General features: G+C 39.4%; 1 protein-coding gene across 6 annotated transcripts; it reads right to left on the minus strand.

The window, feature by feature from the left end:
• Positions 1–461: 461 nt before the first annotated feature.
• Positions 462–19473, minus strand: TACC3 (transforming acidic coiled-coil containing protein 3). 6 transcript variants are annotated; one of them, XM_085223633.1, is made up of 16 exons: positions 19315–19473; positions 15477–15648; positions 15194–15336; positions 11784–12824; positions 10386–10485; positions 9756–9948; positions 8505–8551; positions 7555–7691; positions 7353–7464; positions 6495–6647; positions 4009–4085; positions 3879–3922; positions 2706–2866; positions 1797–1903; positions 1503–1623; positions 462–632 (listed from the first exon to the last, which is right to left on the minus strand). In XM_085223633.1, exons 2-16 carry the CDS (start codon positions 15645–15647, stop codon positions 564–566), a joined length of 2676 nt encoding a protein of 891 aa, XP_085079759.1. In that variant the 5' UTR covers position 15648; positions 19315–19473; the 3' UTR covers positions 462–563. The 6 variants fall into 6 exon arrangements, with proteins under 6 accessions (XP_085079759.1, XP_085079757.1, XP_085079760.1 ...); XM_085223631.1 differs by having other exon boundaries at positions 11784–12827; XM_085223634.1 differs by lacking the exon at positions 19315–19473 and adding an exon at positions 17513–17571.
• Between the last annotated feature and the right edge of the window lie 824 nt (positions 19474–20297).

Below are 20297 nucleotides of genomic sequence, written 5' to 3' on the forward strand. Positions count from 1 at the left end.
CATTCTACACATTCTATACATTCTGCTCATTATTCACTACTAAGATTAGCCTGGTTTGCTGCAAACATTGAAAAAGTCTGGTGAAGCTTCTCACCGAAAAGCAATGTCTCTTAGAATGAGGGGATATAAGTCACAACTGACAGAACAGAATTTCTGCATAAACTTTCAGTTCTCTGTAGCATCTGCTAACAGGTCAAGTTCTACTACAGTCCTGTACCTTTGGGATGTTTTGACTGAAATTAGAACAAAGTGCAAGATACAGACACAGCCTACGCTGACCTTTATCAGCAGAGCCAGATCATAATACAGAAATGGTGTGCCCTCACTCAGAAGAGACTGAGGGTATTATTAAAGTTTTTCTTTTGAGTGACAATGTCAAAATGCTGCTCTTGTATCAATATCTTGTAGCAAGTGAACTTGTCAGTAAGTTGACATTTCCTGCAAGAGATACACAAGAGGAGTGTAAATCAAGCATTTTATTTTTTCCTCCACATAATTAAAATCATGAGTGAACACAGGACAGGAAATCAGAGAAACTAGACATATTTACAGAGATAACTGAGCTATCCATTTTTTCCCATCTTCAAAATCAAGTCATCACAGATCTTCGTTAGTTCATCATTTTCTTTTGTCTGTTAAAGACAGAAAAAGAAGAGTTACAGGTAAGCTATTTTACAGGCAAGTAGTGATCTTTCCCAACAGAAAGTTCACTTACATGCTAGCTACCAATACAGGTTTAACATAAAGGACGATCTACTTTGTCAAAATTCTCAAGAATTAAGCTAAATTCACTGTACTGTCTCTGCTTCTAGATTTCCTTAGAAGTTGTCTATAAAGATTATAGGTACATGAGATTTTTCAGACACATTCCTTTTGTTAGGTATACTGATATTTGAGATGATAGCAACAATTTAGATTTCAATCCTCACAACACAGACATCTCTGTAGAACGTTTCCATTTATTTATTCCAGCAAATGAAATCTATATGCCTTTACAAAGCATTTTAAGACTTCATCTATGCAGTATGAAGACTGCAATCCACTACAAGGATTTAAGACCCAAACAATATTGAAAAAGTCCAGACAATACGAGAGAGTTTGTACTAGTACTAAAGGCTTATAAATTAAATGCTTACAGATGTGCTAATTAAGACAGTTATTCAAGATCGTTCACAGCTTCTGCTCTTGGAGATGTTTAAGTTTTAGAACACCAGCTCCATCAGTAGTTCAAATAACCTCCTGATGAAGCAACCCAGACCAATCAATTCTGTGACTCATCTACAGGAACAAGCCTTTCTGTTCCAAAAAAAGATCTGTATATACAAAGTGAGTCTTTTCATAATTGATTCCTACCTTAAGCTTTAATGCTTATTTCCCAAAGTCTACCTAGAGAGCAGTCATCAAAGCCAGCACACTTAGTGGGACTACTTCTAGTACTGGCACAAGATCTCTTGAGGTAGTCTAAGGCAATAGCTTAAGAGACTCGCAGCACTTTGACAAACCTTTTGTTCAAGGCTCCTCTCTAAAGACTGGATTCTCATTTGTTCTTTGCGGAGACTGGCTTGTAGGGCTGCAATTTCTGATTTAGCTTTGTTTCGTACCTGGGCAATTTCCTCATTTGCTCTAGAATTGAAGAAATACAGGCGTTTACATTCCTTTCAGACAGCACAGCAGAGCTGTTCATAGAATCACACTAGTTTATTGTTCTTGAACATTAATAAAAAAATATTTTAAGCCAAGAATTGGCATTAATAAGCCACATTTTACAGCAATTAGCTTCTTGACATAGTACTTACTGATGCAGCTTTTCTTCAGCATGTGCCTTTAGTGCCTGATATCTCTGTTCCTCTTTCTTAATTCTAGCCAGATATTCTTCAGCACATTTTTTCAAAGCTTCTTCATTCTGATACAGAAACAAGTTTAGTTAGCTTTTATGTGCTAATAGGTGAAAAAGTCTACCTCCATTTCACAAATCAGCTATTTAACTATACCAAAATGACAGCATTTGCTCAGAGTACTAAATACAATTACCAAGTTCCATAAAAGCACAGAAACAAGTGCAAGTCTCCCTACTAATTCCAGGTCTTGAACTTAGCAATTTGCTGTCACCAAGAGATTCTTTAGCTCTGTGCTAAGGAAGTGGCTTCTGAATTCCAAATACAGCAATAGAAGGGATGCAAGATAAAGGAAGTCATGCATAGGTTTATGTTGAATAAGCTTATGCATTTCATACAAGAAGCCATAGCTTGTGATCCTTATTGCTCCATTATTCCAGTCCATGGATATGTCTACCAGTTTAGGCTAAACAATCCAGTAAAGTATGAGTTTGACTTATAACAGAAAGCCTTCTTCAGCATCTATTCAATGCTATCTATGGGAAAACAAGCTGCCCTTATGCAACAAGTAGTTACACTGGATTTATTCTCCATGATTTATAGAAAAATTATATGCATACAAAAAGAAAAGGCTCATTTTGTTTGAAGAAATTTTGGCTTCTAACAGAGAGATCATCATCATACTTTAAGCCAGCCACTAAATATAACAGGTCATTTTTTAATCTTTAAAGCAGACAACTTGTTTTACAGGTAGCGCCTCAGCTATTTAATTAATGGCTGCAGTAGAAATTAGTAACTTTCTTTCCACTTGCAGAAGATCATAAGGCTTATTCATCTTAAAAGAATATTATTTGCTCCACAGCATCTTACTTTGCGATAACCCTCCAGCACTTCTTTCTGTTTTTCAAAACGCTTGAAGAGTTCTGAGAAAGATGTCTCCATAGAGTTCAGATCTGAAATAACTTGCTGCTTTTCTTCTACCATCCTCTGTATTTCTTTCTTTGAAAGCTCCTTCTGTTTCTGAGAATCCTCTAGAGAAAGCAGAGGTAACAGGTTTAAACTCATAAGAGTTACTAAATTAGTATAAAGCTAGTACTATAGGCATCATCCTCACACTTTGAACTTGTCCTTTTAGGCAAAAAGTCTCATAATGTAACATAATGTAACCCTTAAAAAAAAAAAAGAAAGTTCTATCCTTGCTTTTAGGAAAACAGTAATACTCTCTTAATTTGCTACTTTACAACACTGAAAGTTGCGATCATAAATTGCTTAACCAAACATGTGGATTTTCCTCCAACACAGTCCAAACCCTACATGAGCTCATCATAACAGGAGCCTCAAACCTCACGGTAGCAAAATATCTAAAAACATTTGTTTTCATTAAATATGCACAATAGCTGGAAGACCTGGAAAAGAATGAGATAACAAACATACTTGATATAGCAAACCCTTCTAAGACAAGCTTTGTCTAGCGTACCCAAACTATGTGTTCTATAGGCTAATATAACCTAACATGCTTCGCCTCAAAAAAATAAAAAAAAAAAACAAACAAGGACCAGATTTAGCTAATTCAGCTTCCAGCCAGAACAATGTACCTGTTCCATTTAATATCTTCTTAACTTTGAAACAACAAATTTGACTGAAGCAAAGGCCAGGTCTGTCCAGCAAGAACTCCTACTGACATCTCATCACTTATTTAAGGCAAGATAACGAACCACCAACCAAGCTACAGACAACTGGATCAGCCAGTTTTAATAAACTAGTAGTTCACAGTTCACTGGGGAGGGAGAAAAGGTTAGATATGTTCATGCCTGACTTCACAACATCAGCATTAGCTACCAAATAATATCAGTATATAGCAATGCCTGGATGATTAGGGTGCAGTCCTATGCATCCAAGTACATTGTCTGAAGCCTTACACTCACCCTGAAAGCATTTGAAAAGTTAATTACATCAGAAGTGAAAGAGTACTAACTTCAGTCAGAAACTTCAGGCTAAAGCACAGGTGCCAAAATGATTTAAAGTGTAAATAATTAAACTTACCCATCATTTGGGTTATTGTACCTTCAAACTCTGCAACTACTTTCCTAAAAAAGAAAGAAAAAGAAAAAAGTTAGACCATAAGGTAGAAAAAGCAGCTGGAATGAATAAGCAGGCAGAGTCAAATGCTCACCCCATTTCCTTGTATTCCACGTGAAGCTTGTTGTACTTCTGTTTCCATTCCAGAGTCTCCAACTCTTTCTCTTGAACCTTTAAGGTGAAAAGTAGTAAACACTTATTTCTAGAACAGGAAGTGATACAAGGGTTGTTACTTAGAAGAGCCTAAAGAGTAGTCTAGTTATACCTAAATTTCCCGTGTCAAATTCCAAGTCCCAACTAACAGATTGAAAATGAAATGTCTTATTACAAATGTGTCAAGATGATGATGTACCCAAAAACTAGATATCAAAATTCTAAAATTCTAGTTTGCCATTCAATGTTATCAATCTCACAGAAGTCAAGATGAGAGTCAGCTCAGCTTACTCTACTTGACTATTCTTACTCATACTACATGAAGGTCACTGTTCCTTGGCAAGTAAGTAATAGCCTGCCTAGTAACACCCTCTCAAGTAACAAATATTCCCTTTTATCTACAAGGCAGATAGAATAAGTCGCAAACAGGAAAGAAAGCAAATACTGAAATGCTGTGTTGGTCAAAATCAACTTGATGTTTGGAATACACTGAATCCTCCCCTTAACACGTTCTCAAATTTAAGATAATTCAGTTCATCTTAAAAAATAACCACACTTATTTCACATCAGATTAAATTAAAGCAGAGCTCACAATTTTGTTCAAACTCCAGGAGTTTGGTTTTGTCTAGAGATTTTCATTAATAACTATGTCGATAGTGTGACACCACTCTTTTAGAAAAGTAGTCCAGCCTAACGTCCAGCCTGAATCTCCCTGGTAAAGTTTGAGGCCATTCCCTCTGGTACTATCACTAGTTATATGAGACAAGAGGCTGATCCCCACCTCACTACAACCTCCCTTCAGATAGTTACGGAGAGCAATAAGGTCTCCCGTGAGCCTCTTCTTCTCCAGACTAAACAATCCCAGCTCCCTCAGCTGTTCCTCATAAGATTTGTGCTCCAGACCCTTCACAGTTTTGTTGCCCTTCTCCAGACATGCCCCAGGGCCTCAATGTCTTCCTTGCAGTGAGGGGCCCAAAACTGAACACAGTACTCAAAGTGTGGCCTCACCAGTGCCATATAATTCTATCCATTCTGAAGTGCCACAACAGTTGGATTAACAGTCACACCTCTCTTGCTGCAACTAAGTTTACATGCTTAAAATAGTTCTTCGAAGTGAGAGATGAGACTACCAAGTTTAAAATACTACAAGTTTTACTCTCTGCTCTTATCTAAACTCTGTTTTAGATCTGATCCTTATCAGAGCCACAAATTTATCATTTCACATACTGGACAACATGCTAGTTAAAGCAGCCTCTTAAGTAAGAAACAGAAAGCAATTTAAAGTTATCCACAGAGAAGCTGGGTTTTTTGTTGTTTATTTTGCTTTGTTTACTCTAAAGGTAAATTAAAACTGTAAAGCAGCAAAGGGCTACAGGTCATCATCATTACCATCGTTAAGAATATTTAATGTTCTTAGTGTGACTAGCTGCCACACTAAGTTGGTCAGGAATTCAGAATGCTGTTTTCCTAAGGTAATTCTGAAGTGATAACTAGCTTTAAGGAAATTTATGCTTAAGTATTGGTCTTACATTATTCAGCAATTTAAGAGCAGGCTCGAGGGGATCTCACTAATATCTATAAATATATGAAAGAAGGGTTCAAACAAGACAGAGCCAGGCTCTGGTCAGTGGTTCCCACTGCCAAGACCGGGGACACTGGACACAAACCGGAGCACAGGAAGTGCCTCCAAACATCAATGAGGAGTTCTGTACCAGGAAAGTGGCTGGGCAACCCATTCCAGTGCTGTGAAAAGTTGTGGAAAGTCTCTTTGGAGACCTTCAAAAGCCATCTGAATATAGTCAAAGGCAACCTGCTCTATGAGATCTTATTTCAGTAACTAAGTTGGACAACGTGGCTTTCAGAGATCCCTGCCAACCTCAGCCATTCTGTGACCTGAAGTTAAAAATCTCACCAACTCCTCCCCTTCATCTTCTACTAATACCAGTGAAGAGTAAATTAGATGTTTTCACTTCTTTTATTAGCTGGACATATTGACATGGTTCCCCATTACACAAACAAAACCAACCAATCACTACAACCACTACACTGAATTACCATTAAAGGTTTTTCTTGTTTTACAGAAATAATGGTATGAAAATAAGCCCCTCCTTCCCACTGGCAAGAACAGATTTCTCCTAAGTTATTGATTTTGATAACAGAATTGATAACAGAATGATTTGGGACTTAATATCAATTTGATAATGGATGCTTTTTAGTACTGATGAGTCCTAAAGCAGAACACCATTGAAAATTAAATCTGTCCTTAATGAGGTATAGAACTCCTCCTCTATTGCTCCAAGCAAGCTTTTTTGGATGGGATGTTGATGTCAAGCATGATGGATAGAATTGCCAAGTGTAGAAATCTACAAAAAGTAATCTAAACAAAAGGGATTTTCCAGGGCAATACAAGGTCAAGGATCACCTTACCTCTCTTTTAACTAGTTCAACAACTGCATCCATATCTTTTTGGCTGTATTTCAGCACATCTATAATAGCATCCACTGCAGTGTTTGTGGAAGCAGTAAAAGCGAGTGGAGAAACATCATGTGCCAGGGAGTCTGGAATTATGAGACCAGGATCCTGTAAGGAAACAAAAATTGAGCTCTCAGTGATTCTGATTTTCATGCAGTCATTAGCTGCTTGTAGATTATTCAATACTAAATCCATATATTTTTATTAAGAATCCTCATCCCAAAATACTCCTATAGCTTATTTACCATAGCTTTCCTACCTTGTTGGTATTTTGTAGAACTACATAATAAAGGTGCAATTAAGTGCTATCCACTAGTTCTAACAATCAGAAACAGGACAGACAGCATGCTATTCCCCACCAGTAAACAACATTTCAGAATTAGAAACTGCACAGATCACTTCATATAAGGGGTTTCATTGCTCTAAGTTTTACACTGTATGGCACCAAATTTAATCAAAGAAGTGCTTTTCATCTTAGCAGTGCTATTAAAACACAAGCTTGTCTTATTTTTGTGGCTTCAGCTGCATACAAAGGATTGCTTGATTAAAGCATTCTTAAGAACAGCTCAAATTCTCCTAGACCACGTGCAATACCACCAGCTTCAAACAAAAAAAATTTATACAAGAATATTAAGTACATCAAAAGTTCAACCTTATATAGTGGGTATCCAACCTTTTTAAGATGACAGTTTAAATAAGCATTAAGTACTCTGCAATCCTTATAAATTCTGCATAAATCTTAACTCCATATTCTGGCTGATCCCTTTCCCAAATTATCAATGTGAAACTTCACTTCATTCCAGACATCCTTACAGAAGTTGTAAATGTTCCTAGAAGATCTAGCCCTTTTGGTTTTTCCTCATTCTGAAGACTTGATGCAGGATTCTCATTTTCTTCAAGCAGTTTGTTTAAATCAGAAGTAGGGCTAAAAATGAACAAACATACACGATTATATTCAAGCGCTGCCTTTCCTTGCAAAGCTATGCACTACAGGCTAGATTAAATCAATACCTACCCACACTGAAGTGGAGCAGTCATGATATTCGTATTTGCTTCAGTAGTACCAAAAATTGGTTGCTTTCTGGGACTGTCTCTCAACAGAGGATCAAACTTCAAATACAATGACTGCTTCCTCAAAGCAGACTCTTTGAACTGAGGAGAAAAGGCATAAAGTGGCAGATTTGCTGCTTTGTAGATAAGCCTTCCCCATCCCACCCTCCCCACACATAAATAGTCCTCCAAAGGGAGGGTGAGTCTATTCCTGTGTGGCCAGAGCATTGTTTGCTGGAGAAAAATACTTAAGCTTGTGGGCACTGAGTTCTTAAGTCCTTACGTAACATCAAGTGATCTCAGTCCTCTGTTCATAGATAAAATCAAAAGGACAAGTTTATATTAACTATTCAAAATTAGCAGAAGATGTTAAAAGATAAATGTGGCACTGTAAGCTGAACAAGTAGTCTCAAGACAAACAGAACTAAAAAACACTTTCAGCTCAGTGTATTCATTGTATATTCAAAGCCACACCTACTCTGGCTCAAAGTAGGGGAAAAACCACAGAGCTGAACTGATTGAAATATGACATGCCCAATTTAGAGACAGATTTCTCGAAAATGCCCATAAACAGAGGAGCTTAAAACTTTTCAAAACAATGATCTTTCATTCTCTTCTTGCTTTAGCAACCAGCAATGGGAATACCATCCATCTGACCTTCACCACTGTAAGAAGAAAAAAAAAAGCACCTCTGCAAACAGGAAACACAGCACCTCTCATCCTTAGGCAAAATTACCTATAACTGCATTTCCTCACCACCACTCCATGCCTTATAGACACATTCCTGTGAAATAGAACCTGTATTTCTGTGAACAAGTTCAAAGTCAAGCTACTTCATGAGAACATTTAAGGCCTGACAATTTCCTTCTTCCTCAGCCAGGGAGGAAAAACAAAACATTTCAATACCATACTTACAGATGAAGTTCCAAATTGCTCCAGATAGTCTATGCCCATTCCGAGAACTGGAAAATAAATTATATGATAGCACTGCATCTTCACTGTATTTCACAGAAACATCTACAGACCGAAGCAGATGTGCTTATGCATACAGTAAATACAACTCTAGTCTCACGAGGTGTTTTATTTTAACAGATGGAAAACAAACTCAAACTGGAAAAATAAAATATTTGACAGTTTTCTAAACTAAATTTATAGCCACTATTTGTCCCCAAATACCTGCAAGGACTTCTGCTGTTCCACAGTTGAAGCCTCAAGCATCTCAGACATTTTACTCTTCTATACAATGCCTCATAAAACAGTAAGACTCTTAATCACATCATTAAAATTACTAATAGGTTAAGTTGGACAATGAAGATGTATCTGCTTCTCAATGTACTGATCTCACTGAAGTATTAATACAAGCGTCAGACTGTACATCAGACATTTGCTCATCCTTCCACACAACAGTCCTACAAGGAATACTATTTCCAGATGTTTAACAGCTATATGGTAACCATTCAAGACACACATGTAAATTCAGAAAGACCATTCACATTGCAATGATTAATCAGTACTGCAAGCCCTTTGAATAACCTACATAACTCAGTGACAGGTAGTTGCACAGCTCTAGTGCTCTCAATCTAAAAAGCCCTTAATACCAGAAATATCATAATGTATTTTTAAGGACAGTTGGGCTTTTTGTTTGTTTTTAAGAAAAAAAGCTTCATCCTTAAAAACAGAGAAGTGCCACTGAAGCTCCAACAATGTTGTTTCTATACCAGACTAAGACTCATTTTTGCTGGCAGCTGACCACTAATAGCCATCTGAATTTAGCTTAATCCAGAGAAAGTTATGAGTAAACTGAGACACGTTTCCCAGCCTGATAGTTGCTGCATTTACTCCTTCTGAAAGAGTAAAATGGAAGACAATAAAAGACAATCAATGTCAAAACCGAAAAGAAATACATACACAGAAGTTATTGTGACAATGGCCACTCAGAGGGCAGTGATACACTGTAACACATTGCCCAGAGAGGTTGTGGATTCCCCATCCCTGGAGGTATACAAGGCCAGGCTGGATATGGCTCCAGGCATCCTGGTCTGGTGGTTGGTGACCCTGCACATAGCAGGGAGTTGAAACTACATGGTCACTATGGTTCTTTTCAACCCAGGCCATTTTATGATTCTACAAATGTTTTCCCAGTTTATACTGTAGGACTGCCCTTACCTTCTGATGATGGTCTGAAGAGCTCTTCGGGTTCAGCACTAGCTGTCTGCTGATCTGCTGTTATTTCATTTCTGTGAGAAGTAGGTTTAATTTCATCTGCACACATTGACCTTTTTCCACTGTCAGCAGAAACTAAATTATCTTGAGAGGGGACATTTGCTGGAGACATTTTAGATGGGCTTATTTGTTTCCCCTGACAAGAAAAGAACAATCCTCTTTACTGTTAAAATAATAATTTAAATGCAACATGGAAATCACAATAATGATCAGATTGGTTTGCCACAAATTATCTCAGCAGCCAGCATAAAAAGCCTCAGTAATTCACAGACAGAAAGTAAACAGTACCGACACTAAACTACAGGAATCACATTCTAAGAATCCACACCCTTGCGTTTGTCCTTATATGCAACTGCTGATGAAAAAAGATACCACATACCAAGGTACCAATTGTCTGTCTTCTGATGTTACCTTCAAAAGAGAAGTCTGCACAGTTTACATTTACTGTAGAATTGCGCAAAGTTCATGGAAAAAAATTCTCCAATAAAATACCAAACGTGGGTTTGACAAGATTAAGTGGCAAAGAACTTTGTTTCATGGAACAGCTTGGTGAGAATCTTTTCTATGCCTTACCACGGATAGCTCTACCAGAAGATCAGCTTGTCCTTGAACTTCTGGCTTGTCTTCTTGCTTTTGTGGCTCATCTTCCACCACATTTTGTTTGTGGATTTCCCTTGGGAGAGGAAGAGAAAAAAAAATTAAAAAAAAAAATCAAATTCCCAGTCACAGATTGTTTTGAATTTTTATTTACTTTTAAATCAGATGTTGAACAAAATAAGCTTATTTGAGAGTTTCTATTGCCAAGTACAGAAAGCATCCAGAAAGGTAAAGAGGTAAGTGTGACCTGGTGTAGGGAACCTGCTTTGGCAGGGGGGTTGGTCTCGATCTCTAGAGGTCCCTTCCAACCCCTACAATTCTGTGATTCTGTGATAAGTTCTGTCTTGCCTGGTGACAACTCAAATGACAGGAAGCCCTCCTTCCATAAGTAGCAGCCTTACATGGGAAGCAGGAAAATCACAGCAGTATCACTTCTTCCTATTCACTTAACATTCTTCTCATTTCCATTTGAGAAGCCTGAAATTTGCTGTTGTTTTTTGTTGTACTTTTTTTTTTTTTTTTAAGTTAAGCTTTTGTTTAATTAAGAATAGAATTACAAGCATCCCGCTACTCTTCCCACTAAAATAATGCTATGATTACTGATTTAAGCCATGTAACTTCACTAAGAGTTCCAATACTTCAGTTACTGATGATAGCATAGCCATAACTTTTCACTTTGGCAAACAGTAGCTGATCATGGTACACTGGAAGCAAAAGAGCAAGCATTTCTGACAATTTAGCATCTCATCAGTCCACTTCAAGTAAGCAACTGGTTTATGTAATGTTGTCATTTTAATAGTTAAGCTTCCTGGGAAAGGCAGTACAACATCTCCCATTCTCAAGTACAAAAACTCGTTTCACCTGCTGCCAAAGTGTAACTTTTGTGACAAGCATTTTTATTGCAAATAGAATTCTGCTGCAAAGAAACAGCACCTCAGAGCTCAGCCAGGACACAAAACACAGAACAAAACTGCCTAGTTCCTTCACAAGCTGCATGATATGCAATACTGCCTACTGATTTTTTTGAGAGGTAACAGTAGTTAACCAACACTACTCATTTTACTTCAGTCCCAGATTATGGAGAGAGCAAATTATGGAGAGACCAAGTTGTTTAGTCTTCCCATGTAAGATTGACCCCCTCACCCTTCCAGATTAAGAATACATTTTGCCAACAGCTAGCCACCTAGAGATGGTTTCTCCAGTAAGGCCTTTGCTGCAACATATTGTATTAAAGGTTACAGTGTGCAATACAAGCCAGCCATCCTTTGAGGGAGGAAGTCAAGAAGGTGTAGTAGCCCAATTGTAATAAGACAGATATAATTTATCTTCCTTTGCACAAGGGACCTTTACATTCAGTTACACAGAATTACTTACGGACTTCTTGGTTCTTTTCTCTCAAGAATTTCACAGCTATTTGGTCTGTTATCCCGCTCCACTGGAAGATGCTCTCTTCTTGGTGAGGCACTATCCTGCTCTTCCTGCTGGGGAACTTTCTGAGAGCTGGGCTCAGAACACTTGGGTGAGGTGGAAACTTTAGAACCTCCTCCAAAAGGATTAAAGTTTGGATCATCAAGTTTGTCCCAGTCAAACTTATAGGATGCCCTAGGAACAGGAGCTTCGTCTTCCACATTACTTTTATTTTCCACTTCACTATTCTCTGTTTTCAGTTTGGTATTAAAAGTTTTTTTGGAAGGTGGTTTAATTCCAAGTCTTTTACCTAGTTTCTTAGGAGGTGGTTTTCTAACACTGGTGTTATCAAAGTCAAATTCCAGTTTTACTGGTCCAGCCTTGGTGACACCAGGCTTTTCTGCAGGTTCCCCTTTGGAGATGGCAGGCTCTTCTAAAGGCTTCAACTCTTCCGTTGAAGCTTTTTCTGGTACTGGAACAGTTTGAAGTTTCGATTCCCCAGTTTTAGAGGAACAAGTCACATCAGAACTAATAAGATCCAAATTGCCAGACTTATTGATTTGGCTTACTTCTGTGGAAGGAGACTCCTGCAGAGAGTCACCAATAGTGTGCTTTGGGAACAGATCAGGTTTATTGGACTCTAGCAGAACAGATTTTTTTCCAGAGGAAGAAGTATTATCCTGTTTACTGGGATACTCCGTACTTGTAGTTGTTGAAGGAGAAGCTGTATTATCCAGCGGAAGAGAATTGCTACTTTTCTCATTAGTTTTTTCAGGGCTGCTAGATACCCTTACAGGAGACTTTTGCAGGTTTGCAGGAGAATTCTGCAGCTGCATTGAACTCTGAAAGGGATTGATGTCATTTAAGTTATCAAAATCAAGACTGTAGGAACCTCGGCTCTTCACTGGCATCTCATCATCTGGGTAAGGAGCAGCGCTGACTTTCTCTGGCATTTGTTTATTTATCTCCGTATCACTTGCTTCAGCTTCAGTCTTCTGTTGACTTATGCTGCTTTAAAAAAAAAGTCAAATCACATTATATAATTTGTTTGTTTTTTTTTTTAAGATAGCATTCACATCATATTTAAAGACACACACAAGCAGCTTTTCTCAGATTTTTTTTTAATGTAATAAGAGAGCTGACAACAAAAGAATACCCTAACAACAAAATAAAATCAGTTATTACCTTATAGTCTGAAATCACGAGCCAGCACAGGTTGAACTACAGGAAGATCAATCCTTGAAGGCACTCAGTATTCTTAAGCTATCAGTTCTGCACACGGCTATGTTACCTTATGCCAGTCCTCACAGCAACATACAGATATTTCCATTTCACTAAGCAGTGTGAAATATACACTACTTATGAGTTATTAACAACAAGCAGCTTGAATACCAGCACAACAAGTGGTTCATTTTTCAGTAAATTTATCCATGAGTCATGACAGACTCACAAGACTAGGACCAAACAGAATCATGACTCAGATTCTCCCATTCTAATCATTAGATTGTTTAGTCATTCTAGAAGATATTTTTCCCCACTTAAAGTATACACCATCATATCAGCCATGTATACATCCAAACAGATTCTGGACTTAGGAACTCTAAACTGCATGCAACAGCAAAGCTGAAGAAACATATACAACAGTTCACTACAGTAAGGAGAAGAAAAAAGAAAGTGCAAGAATCACCAGCAGATTCAACAGGTTAAAGAACAAGTTTGAGTATTCACTACCACTGGGTATTTTACAAGTTATTGCTGCCCGTGTTATTTCCCCAAACTCTATTTAACTTCTGAGGCTATGCCTCAGACCACAGAGAGTTAAGCCATTACTTCCTGAAACAGGATTTCCTCCCATTGTTTTGTCCCTGGACAAAGTAGATATTTCTATGTGCCATTCATATCTCCTGTAGAGCAAAACATGATTAAAAGCCACTCAGCAAAACATTACTTCGATAAACCCGAAAGCAAAAGCAGGAGATAGAGTTCACAAAGCTCTTCTCACCCGGTTTGAGAGCCTCTTCCCTGCAATAGCTCAGCCCCAGACTTGTTCAACTACTGAAGGCCCCTCCCATTCTCCCTCAGTGCTTAACCTAATAAATGCCAGTCAAGAGCAAGACATCAGCTAGAAACTTTAATTACTTTGTTAGTTCAAAGTGCCATCCTTCAGCAACACTAAGTCCTTCAGTTTACTTGTTACAAGCAAGTCTGTATATTTTACAAATAGAAACAATATGCACAGTAAATGCAGTGTCTTGACACACATTTGTGCACCTAAAGCCAATTAGATGCCTTTTTAACATGCTTGAGCCATGTGTACTTGATTTTCATTTATTCATTTAAATACTATGTCTGAAACAAACACAATATTACTTAAAAATTATGGTGGCTGGCTTAGAGGTACTTTTCTGAACTAGACTATACCTACAAATTAATAGCTGAAGCAAATGTAAACATTTAAGCAACATGTAAGTTCTCCAATCCTTTTCCCTTCTCCAAGCCCCAAATACAAGGCAATGGGAAGAGTACAGGGTAGTTGAAAGAACTGGATATACTTCCTTAGAGACAACAAAACTAGGGTCTAAGCCTTCTTGCCACTGGCCACTATAGATGCCAGATGTTCGCATAAGTTTAAGGAAGGGTGGAAAAAAAAATTCATAAGAAAAACATTCATTGAGGCCCACCTATTTGAACAGCAGATACCAAAGGATCGTTATGCCATTACAGCAATATTTTTAGTAAAGGAGAGGTTGCAAAGTCCTCAACTGTAACACTGCAGAACTTGCGCTCTTCTGCGGACTGATTCCAGGAGCTTCCTTGACCCAGGCTAATAGATTATCCTTGGGATTGATGTTATATTCACTATGCTATCACATTAATTTTAACACACATTGACTCAAGGTGTCAATTCCAGCAAACCATTCAAATTATACTTCTGAGAAGAAAGTCTAAAGAGATAAAATAGTACTTAACATACAAGCCTTAACATCTCATCTCTTGTTTGATTAACACTAGGATTCTCTTAATCCATGAAAACCTCACTGAATGAAGCAGTTCTGTATTCCATGCCTAACATGCCTCTTTTCTACAAAATTATTTATCCATAATATAACAGACACTTCCAGGAAATCAGTTAATAAATGACTTAGAAACACAGTTCAGTATTCAATATTACAACCAAGACAGTGCTTTCTTAAAAGTAATTAATTAGCTTTGAAAGAAATTTGCTTATCAAAGTCAGCACTGACTTAGGTTCTTTCATGCAGCTTCCATCTTGTTATACAACCTTAGAATGTAAATACACACGTTTATAATGGGGGAAAATTAACTTGATTATGTCCCACATTGCTAATACTACAAGCAGTGAATACATTACTTACACAGTGCTGATGGGCACAGAGACATCATCCTGCAAGGCTTCACTGCAATCATCAAGTGTGAAAGTAGACTCAAGTTTGTCTGTCATGGTGGGACTTAATATTTTTCGAGACTGAGGATCTCTTAGAGGAGTTTGAAAGGTTACCTTTAAGAAAGGGACAAGAGGGCAAGGGAAGGAAAAAGGAAGGACATGAATACCAGAATATTTTCAAGCTCCGAATACCACATATACTCAGTACTGTAGATCATAGAAGAATATACTTAAATATGAAAGCAAAATTTTACCTTCATAGCTCTCGCCACACTTTTTGGTGGCAAATTTTCTTTCTGGGACAGGCGCAGAATAGAAGGTCTCCCTGTAGCTTCCGGTTGTGCAAAGTAAAAGCCACAGTCTTCCGCTGTTAGATCATCACTGACGTTTTCTCCATTTTCTGCATTTAAGATCTGCAGACTCATTCTAGAATATCAACACAACATCAGGGCAAGAATGAGAGGGTGTGGTCAGCCAGATGTACTTTCAGATAGCTGAAGAAGTTGGAAGCCTGGCACTGGACGGCAAAAAAAAAAAACAACCTACAACCCACCAAACACGAACAGCACCACTTCAAAAGCAATCTTAGAAGTAATCAAGATCCTCACATGAAAAGGTGTATCTCAAGACTCTTCAAGCACCCAAACACAGCACCTGACAAGCCTCTCTGCTTTTGCTAGCGGTCTAGCAAGTTAATTGCCGATATTAGAGACAGTCACATCTTGTGTAATAGGGTGAGACCACATGAATAAAATAGAGAAATGACTGTCATTTCTACACTGTTGATCAGCAAAAAGCAAAATAAGTGTGTTTAGTTTGGATGTGTTTAGGATCAGAGTTCCGAATAAGATTAATTCAGCTTTTTCTTGCACTGTCTGAACATATGCTGCTATTTTGAAGCACCTGGTACTTAAGAATCCTTTGTTGTATAAACATTACTAGTATGCAAACCTGATGGGGAAAAAATAATAATAAAAGTATGTAATTCTTAACAACTGCTCTTACATTAGACATGCACAGAAGCTTTATTAGACTGCAAAGTACTATAAAATTGGATAAGTCTAAGCATAAAGGACTTGAAGCTAAAGCTTATAAAATAAGTTAGAAATAGACAAAGAACATTACAAGCAAGCTAGTAAGTTTTACATACATGAACTCTGTCTACTTTTTATTCCCATCAGGATCGCCTATCTTTTAAAGCATCAAAGAAACAATACTCCATGATGCTACTGCTAAAAACAAACTAAAAGCAAAAAAGGTCCAGAACACAGAAGGCATCTTAGACAAGATTTGGGCATAACCAATGCCCACCATGGACAACTCCTGAGAAGCACTTATCTGACAAGCCAGCAGCAAATCTATTTCTTTCAGGAGAATGGAGGGTGTTAAATGGGATACATACAGGACCTAGGCAAGGGAAACAGAATCCCCAGATAGGAAAGATGGCTTTCTGCAATGGGGACAACCATTCCAAATGATCTCAAATGGTTGATGTGAATAAGCAACTGATTATTAGCTTCCTCATCCATCCTCTGTCATGTAGCCAATAAAATTAGACTCTAAATGATTGTTTTCATTATTATAAAGAGGTAAGAAGCATCTCCCACTGAAAACGTTGTCATGTTTTCAATCTCAGTGTCCTTGTATATTCAAATTTCAATGTGCAAGTCTCTGCATTCTTTCCTACTCTTACATTAATCCTTATGAGAAAGTCTGCTTCCTACTTTCCACTGAACTCTACTGCTTTGACTGCACTGACAATTTTAATCAGCAATGGAATGCAAACAATACAGTAGCAAAGGCAAGCAAAGTATAGCTCCATTTGCTGTCTCTTCATTACTTTAGCTTTCACCACAAGTGATTTTACAAGTAATTTTAGAAAAATAAACGTACATTAAATCATAGAACTCAAAGTAAAGAACTTCCTTGCATCCCTTCATTGGGAACTCTAATTAAGATGACAGATCAACTGAATCGTTAAAGATTGTAATTGTTCAGTTTTAACTATTTGTTTAGAAACAAAGCCATCATCAAAGACAAAATCCATAAGCAGGGAACACTCATTTAGAGACAGCAGTTTTGTCAATGCACTCAAGTCAACGCACACAAGTTTTAGTTTTGTTTTTAAAAGGCACTAAGTTCTCCCTCTACTACAGCCACTCAAAGATCATAGAATCATAGAACTGTTTGAGTTGGAAGGGACCCTTAGAGATCATCTAGCCCAACTCCCCTGCAATGACCAGAGACATATACAGCACAATCAGGTGCTCAGAGTCCCATCCAGCCTGACCTTGAATGTCTTCAGAGATGAGGATTCCACCACTTCTGAGCAATCTGTTCCAGTGCTTCACTACCTTATTGTAAATAATAATAATAATAATAAATCCTTGTATGCAATCTAAATCGCCCCTCTTTCAGTTTGAAACCATTTCCTCTCATCCTACCACAGCAGATCCTACTATACAGTCTGTCCCCTTCTTTCTATAGGCCCCCTTCAGATACTGAAGGATGACCCTCAGATCTCCCCAGAAACCCAGCTCTCTCAGGGAAATTGTTCCATCCCTTGCATCATTTTTGTGGCCCTCTTCTGGACACACTCCAACAGGTCTATGTCTCTCCTGTACTGAGGACATCTGGACACAATACTCCAGGTGAGGTCTCACCAGCATAGAATAGAGGAGCAGGATCACCTCCCCCACCCTGCTCACCATGCTTCTTTTGTTGTAGTCCAGATACAGTTGACTTTCTAGGATGCAAAAGAACATAGCTGTCTCATGTCCAGCTTGCCATCCACAGAATGAAACTGCTTATTGTCTCTGAAGACTACTTAAATAGGTACAAGCGGCAGTCTTCCATTCTGGACTTGTGAATGAACATTAGCTCAGTGACATCAAGTAAACCCCAGGTAACCATCACTAATAAATTGAGGACTTCCTGACAGCTACTGTTGTCTACTGGTCACTGGAGCAAAACAGCCAAAACACCAATATGGTCTCAGACACTAGAGAAAGCCACCAAATTTGTAGGACAAAAATAGACATTCTTCTCTATTGAATTGCCTTAAGTTCTCCAGCATCTGAGACAGAGCACCAGCTCCACACAGAGCAATTTAGTATGAACAAAAGCATGCCCTGTGTGTCAAGCTAGATTCCATGTGTTAATTGCAACTCAGAAGTCAGTGACTCTGGAGAACACCTTGCTTTCAAATCATTTCAGGAAGGAAAAGTTGCAGCACCTGTAACCAAAAACAGGCTGGAGTGGAAGCAGAAACAGAGCCACAGCCCTGGGGACTCTGCTGTCCCCCCTGCCTGCAGTTCGTGGTAGGGAACAAAAGATGGCCTCGAACTGGACGCAGCTGTCCTTGACAATGCTTTAAGGAGGGAGGATAGGCAAAAAGGGACTCCTCTCCTCTATCCCCACAATTCTCCAGGGTGCCCCGCAATGCTCTTGAGCTACTCTAGACCATGAGGAACCCTTCAACCCCACATCACCCACCACAAAACTCTCTGGGGTTTCCTCTGCTGCCCCTCATCACCTCAAATAACCGAGATGTCCACCAGGCCCCATCCCTCGAGGTATGCAAGGCCAGGTTGGATGGGGCCTGGGCAGTCTGGTCTAGTATTGAACATGGAGGTTGGTGATCCCGCCTGTGGTGGGAGAGGGGGTGTTGGAGATTAATGATCCTTGAGGCTCCTTCCAACCCGAGCCATTCTGTGATTCTGATTCTGTGATCGAGACTCAAATGGACACAGTGGCCACACCTCCTGCACCCCATTCTTACCCCAGTTCAGCTGTACAAAATCCCCATACTGAGAGAACCCCCCCGAGCCCGACACTGCCCTCAAAACACGGAGATATCCTAGGGCCCTCCTGAGCCCCACATCACCCCTTCAGCTTTGTCCTGCAGCCCCAAGTCCCCAGCAGGCCCACAACACACCCGTCAGCACGAGCACCCCCCAACTCCAAGCCCTCAGAGAGCTCCCCGAGCACCCACTCAGCCTACCCTTCCCCCAGACCACGAAATCCCTCCCCAGCAACTCTCCATACACCCAAATCAAGCAGAATGATCCCCAGAGCGGCTCCCTCTCCTACCTGCCGGCAAAGACCAAACCCGCAGCGCAACCCACTCCACCACAACCGCCTCAGGATTTCAAACTTCAACGGCGCCTCCAACCGACCAATGAGAAAGCGGCATTCGGAAGGCGGTCTCCAATCCGGAAAGCATCCTGCGGAAGGGCGGGGATTTTCGAGGCCTTTCGCCAATAGGATCTCACGGAGCGGAGCTGCCGCGCGAGGCGCGCTGGGAATCGCTGGCTGCGGAGCTGTGCTGTGGCGGCGGGCTGAGGGGGTGGGGAGGGGGAGGAGGGAGTTGGCGGCCAAGCTGTTCCTCCTTTAGACCCGCCCTCGGGGATGCACCGAAGGGTTCTGGGGAAAACAAAACAAAACAAACAAAAAAAGCAACAAAGGCTCCACGTTGGACGTTTTTCAGAAGTGCTACCCCGCTTTCCACACATAGCAAAACTGGGTGAGAAAGTGAGGCACTGCGCAGCATTCTCCTTGTGGGTGCCTGCAGTGGGGCTGGCTTTGTGAGATGTCGCTGTCAGTAAACGGCCCTTCAGCCTCATTCCCATGAAGTGTTTGAATCAAAGAAATCAAAGTGTACAAACTTCACAGCAAAGCGTTGTCACTGTTAAGGCAGGTATTCCTTATTAGCAGCTCTGGGAAGCAGTGGGGTATTTCCCCCATAAGCGCTTTGGAGATTACACGATTCAGAGTCCGTTTTATTTCCACAGATAATCCATACTCATCAATCACCTGTGAGATAATTAACTAACATATACACACCCTATCTCAGGTAGCGATTCATGAGGTTTCCAGTCTGCTTTTCCATGGTCTCTTCTACTGACACATGCTCAGCACAATGCCTATTATAAGTAATTTATAGGTACCAAAATCATAACATTTCCTCTCTCAGCACTTGGCCATTATTTCTGGACATCTGCTCATCCTTGGATAGAGATAAGTTTGGGAACGTGTCTTTTAATGATATGTACTGGGTTGCTGGAAGATAAGAA

Source organism: Meleagris gallopavo, chromosome 4 (genome assembly GCF_905368555.1).
Source record: "Meleagris gallopavo chromosome 4, MGAL_WU_HG_1.1, whole genome shotgun sequence".
NCBI classification, from domain to species: Eukaryota; Metazoa; Chordata; class Aves; order Galliformes; family Phasianidae; genus Meleagris; species Meleagris gallopavo.

Coding starts and splice junctions, on each gene's coding strand:
- TACC3 (XM_085223631.1), bottom strand. CDS start 15,647: ATGAGTCTGCAGATCTTAAATGCAGAAAATGGAGAAAACGTCAGTGAT. Junction 7,465..7,554: donor ACTGCTCCACTTCAGTGTGG/GTAGGTATTGAT, acceptor GTTCATTTTTAG/CCCTACTTCTGATTTAAACA. Junction 6,648..7,352: donor TAGGAACATTTACAACTTCT/GTAAGGATGTCT, acceptor GTTTCCTTACAG/GATCCTGGTCTCATAATTCC.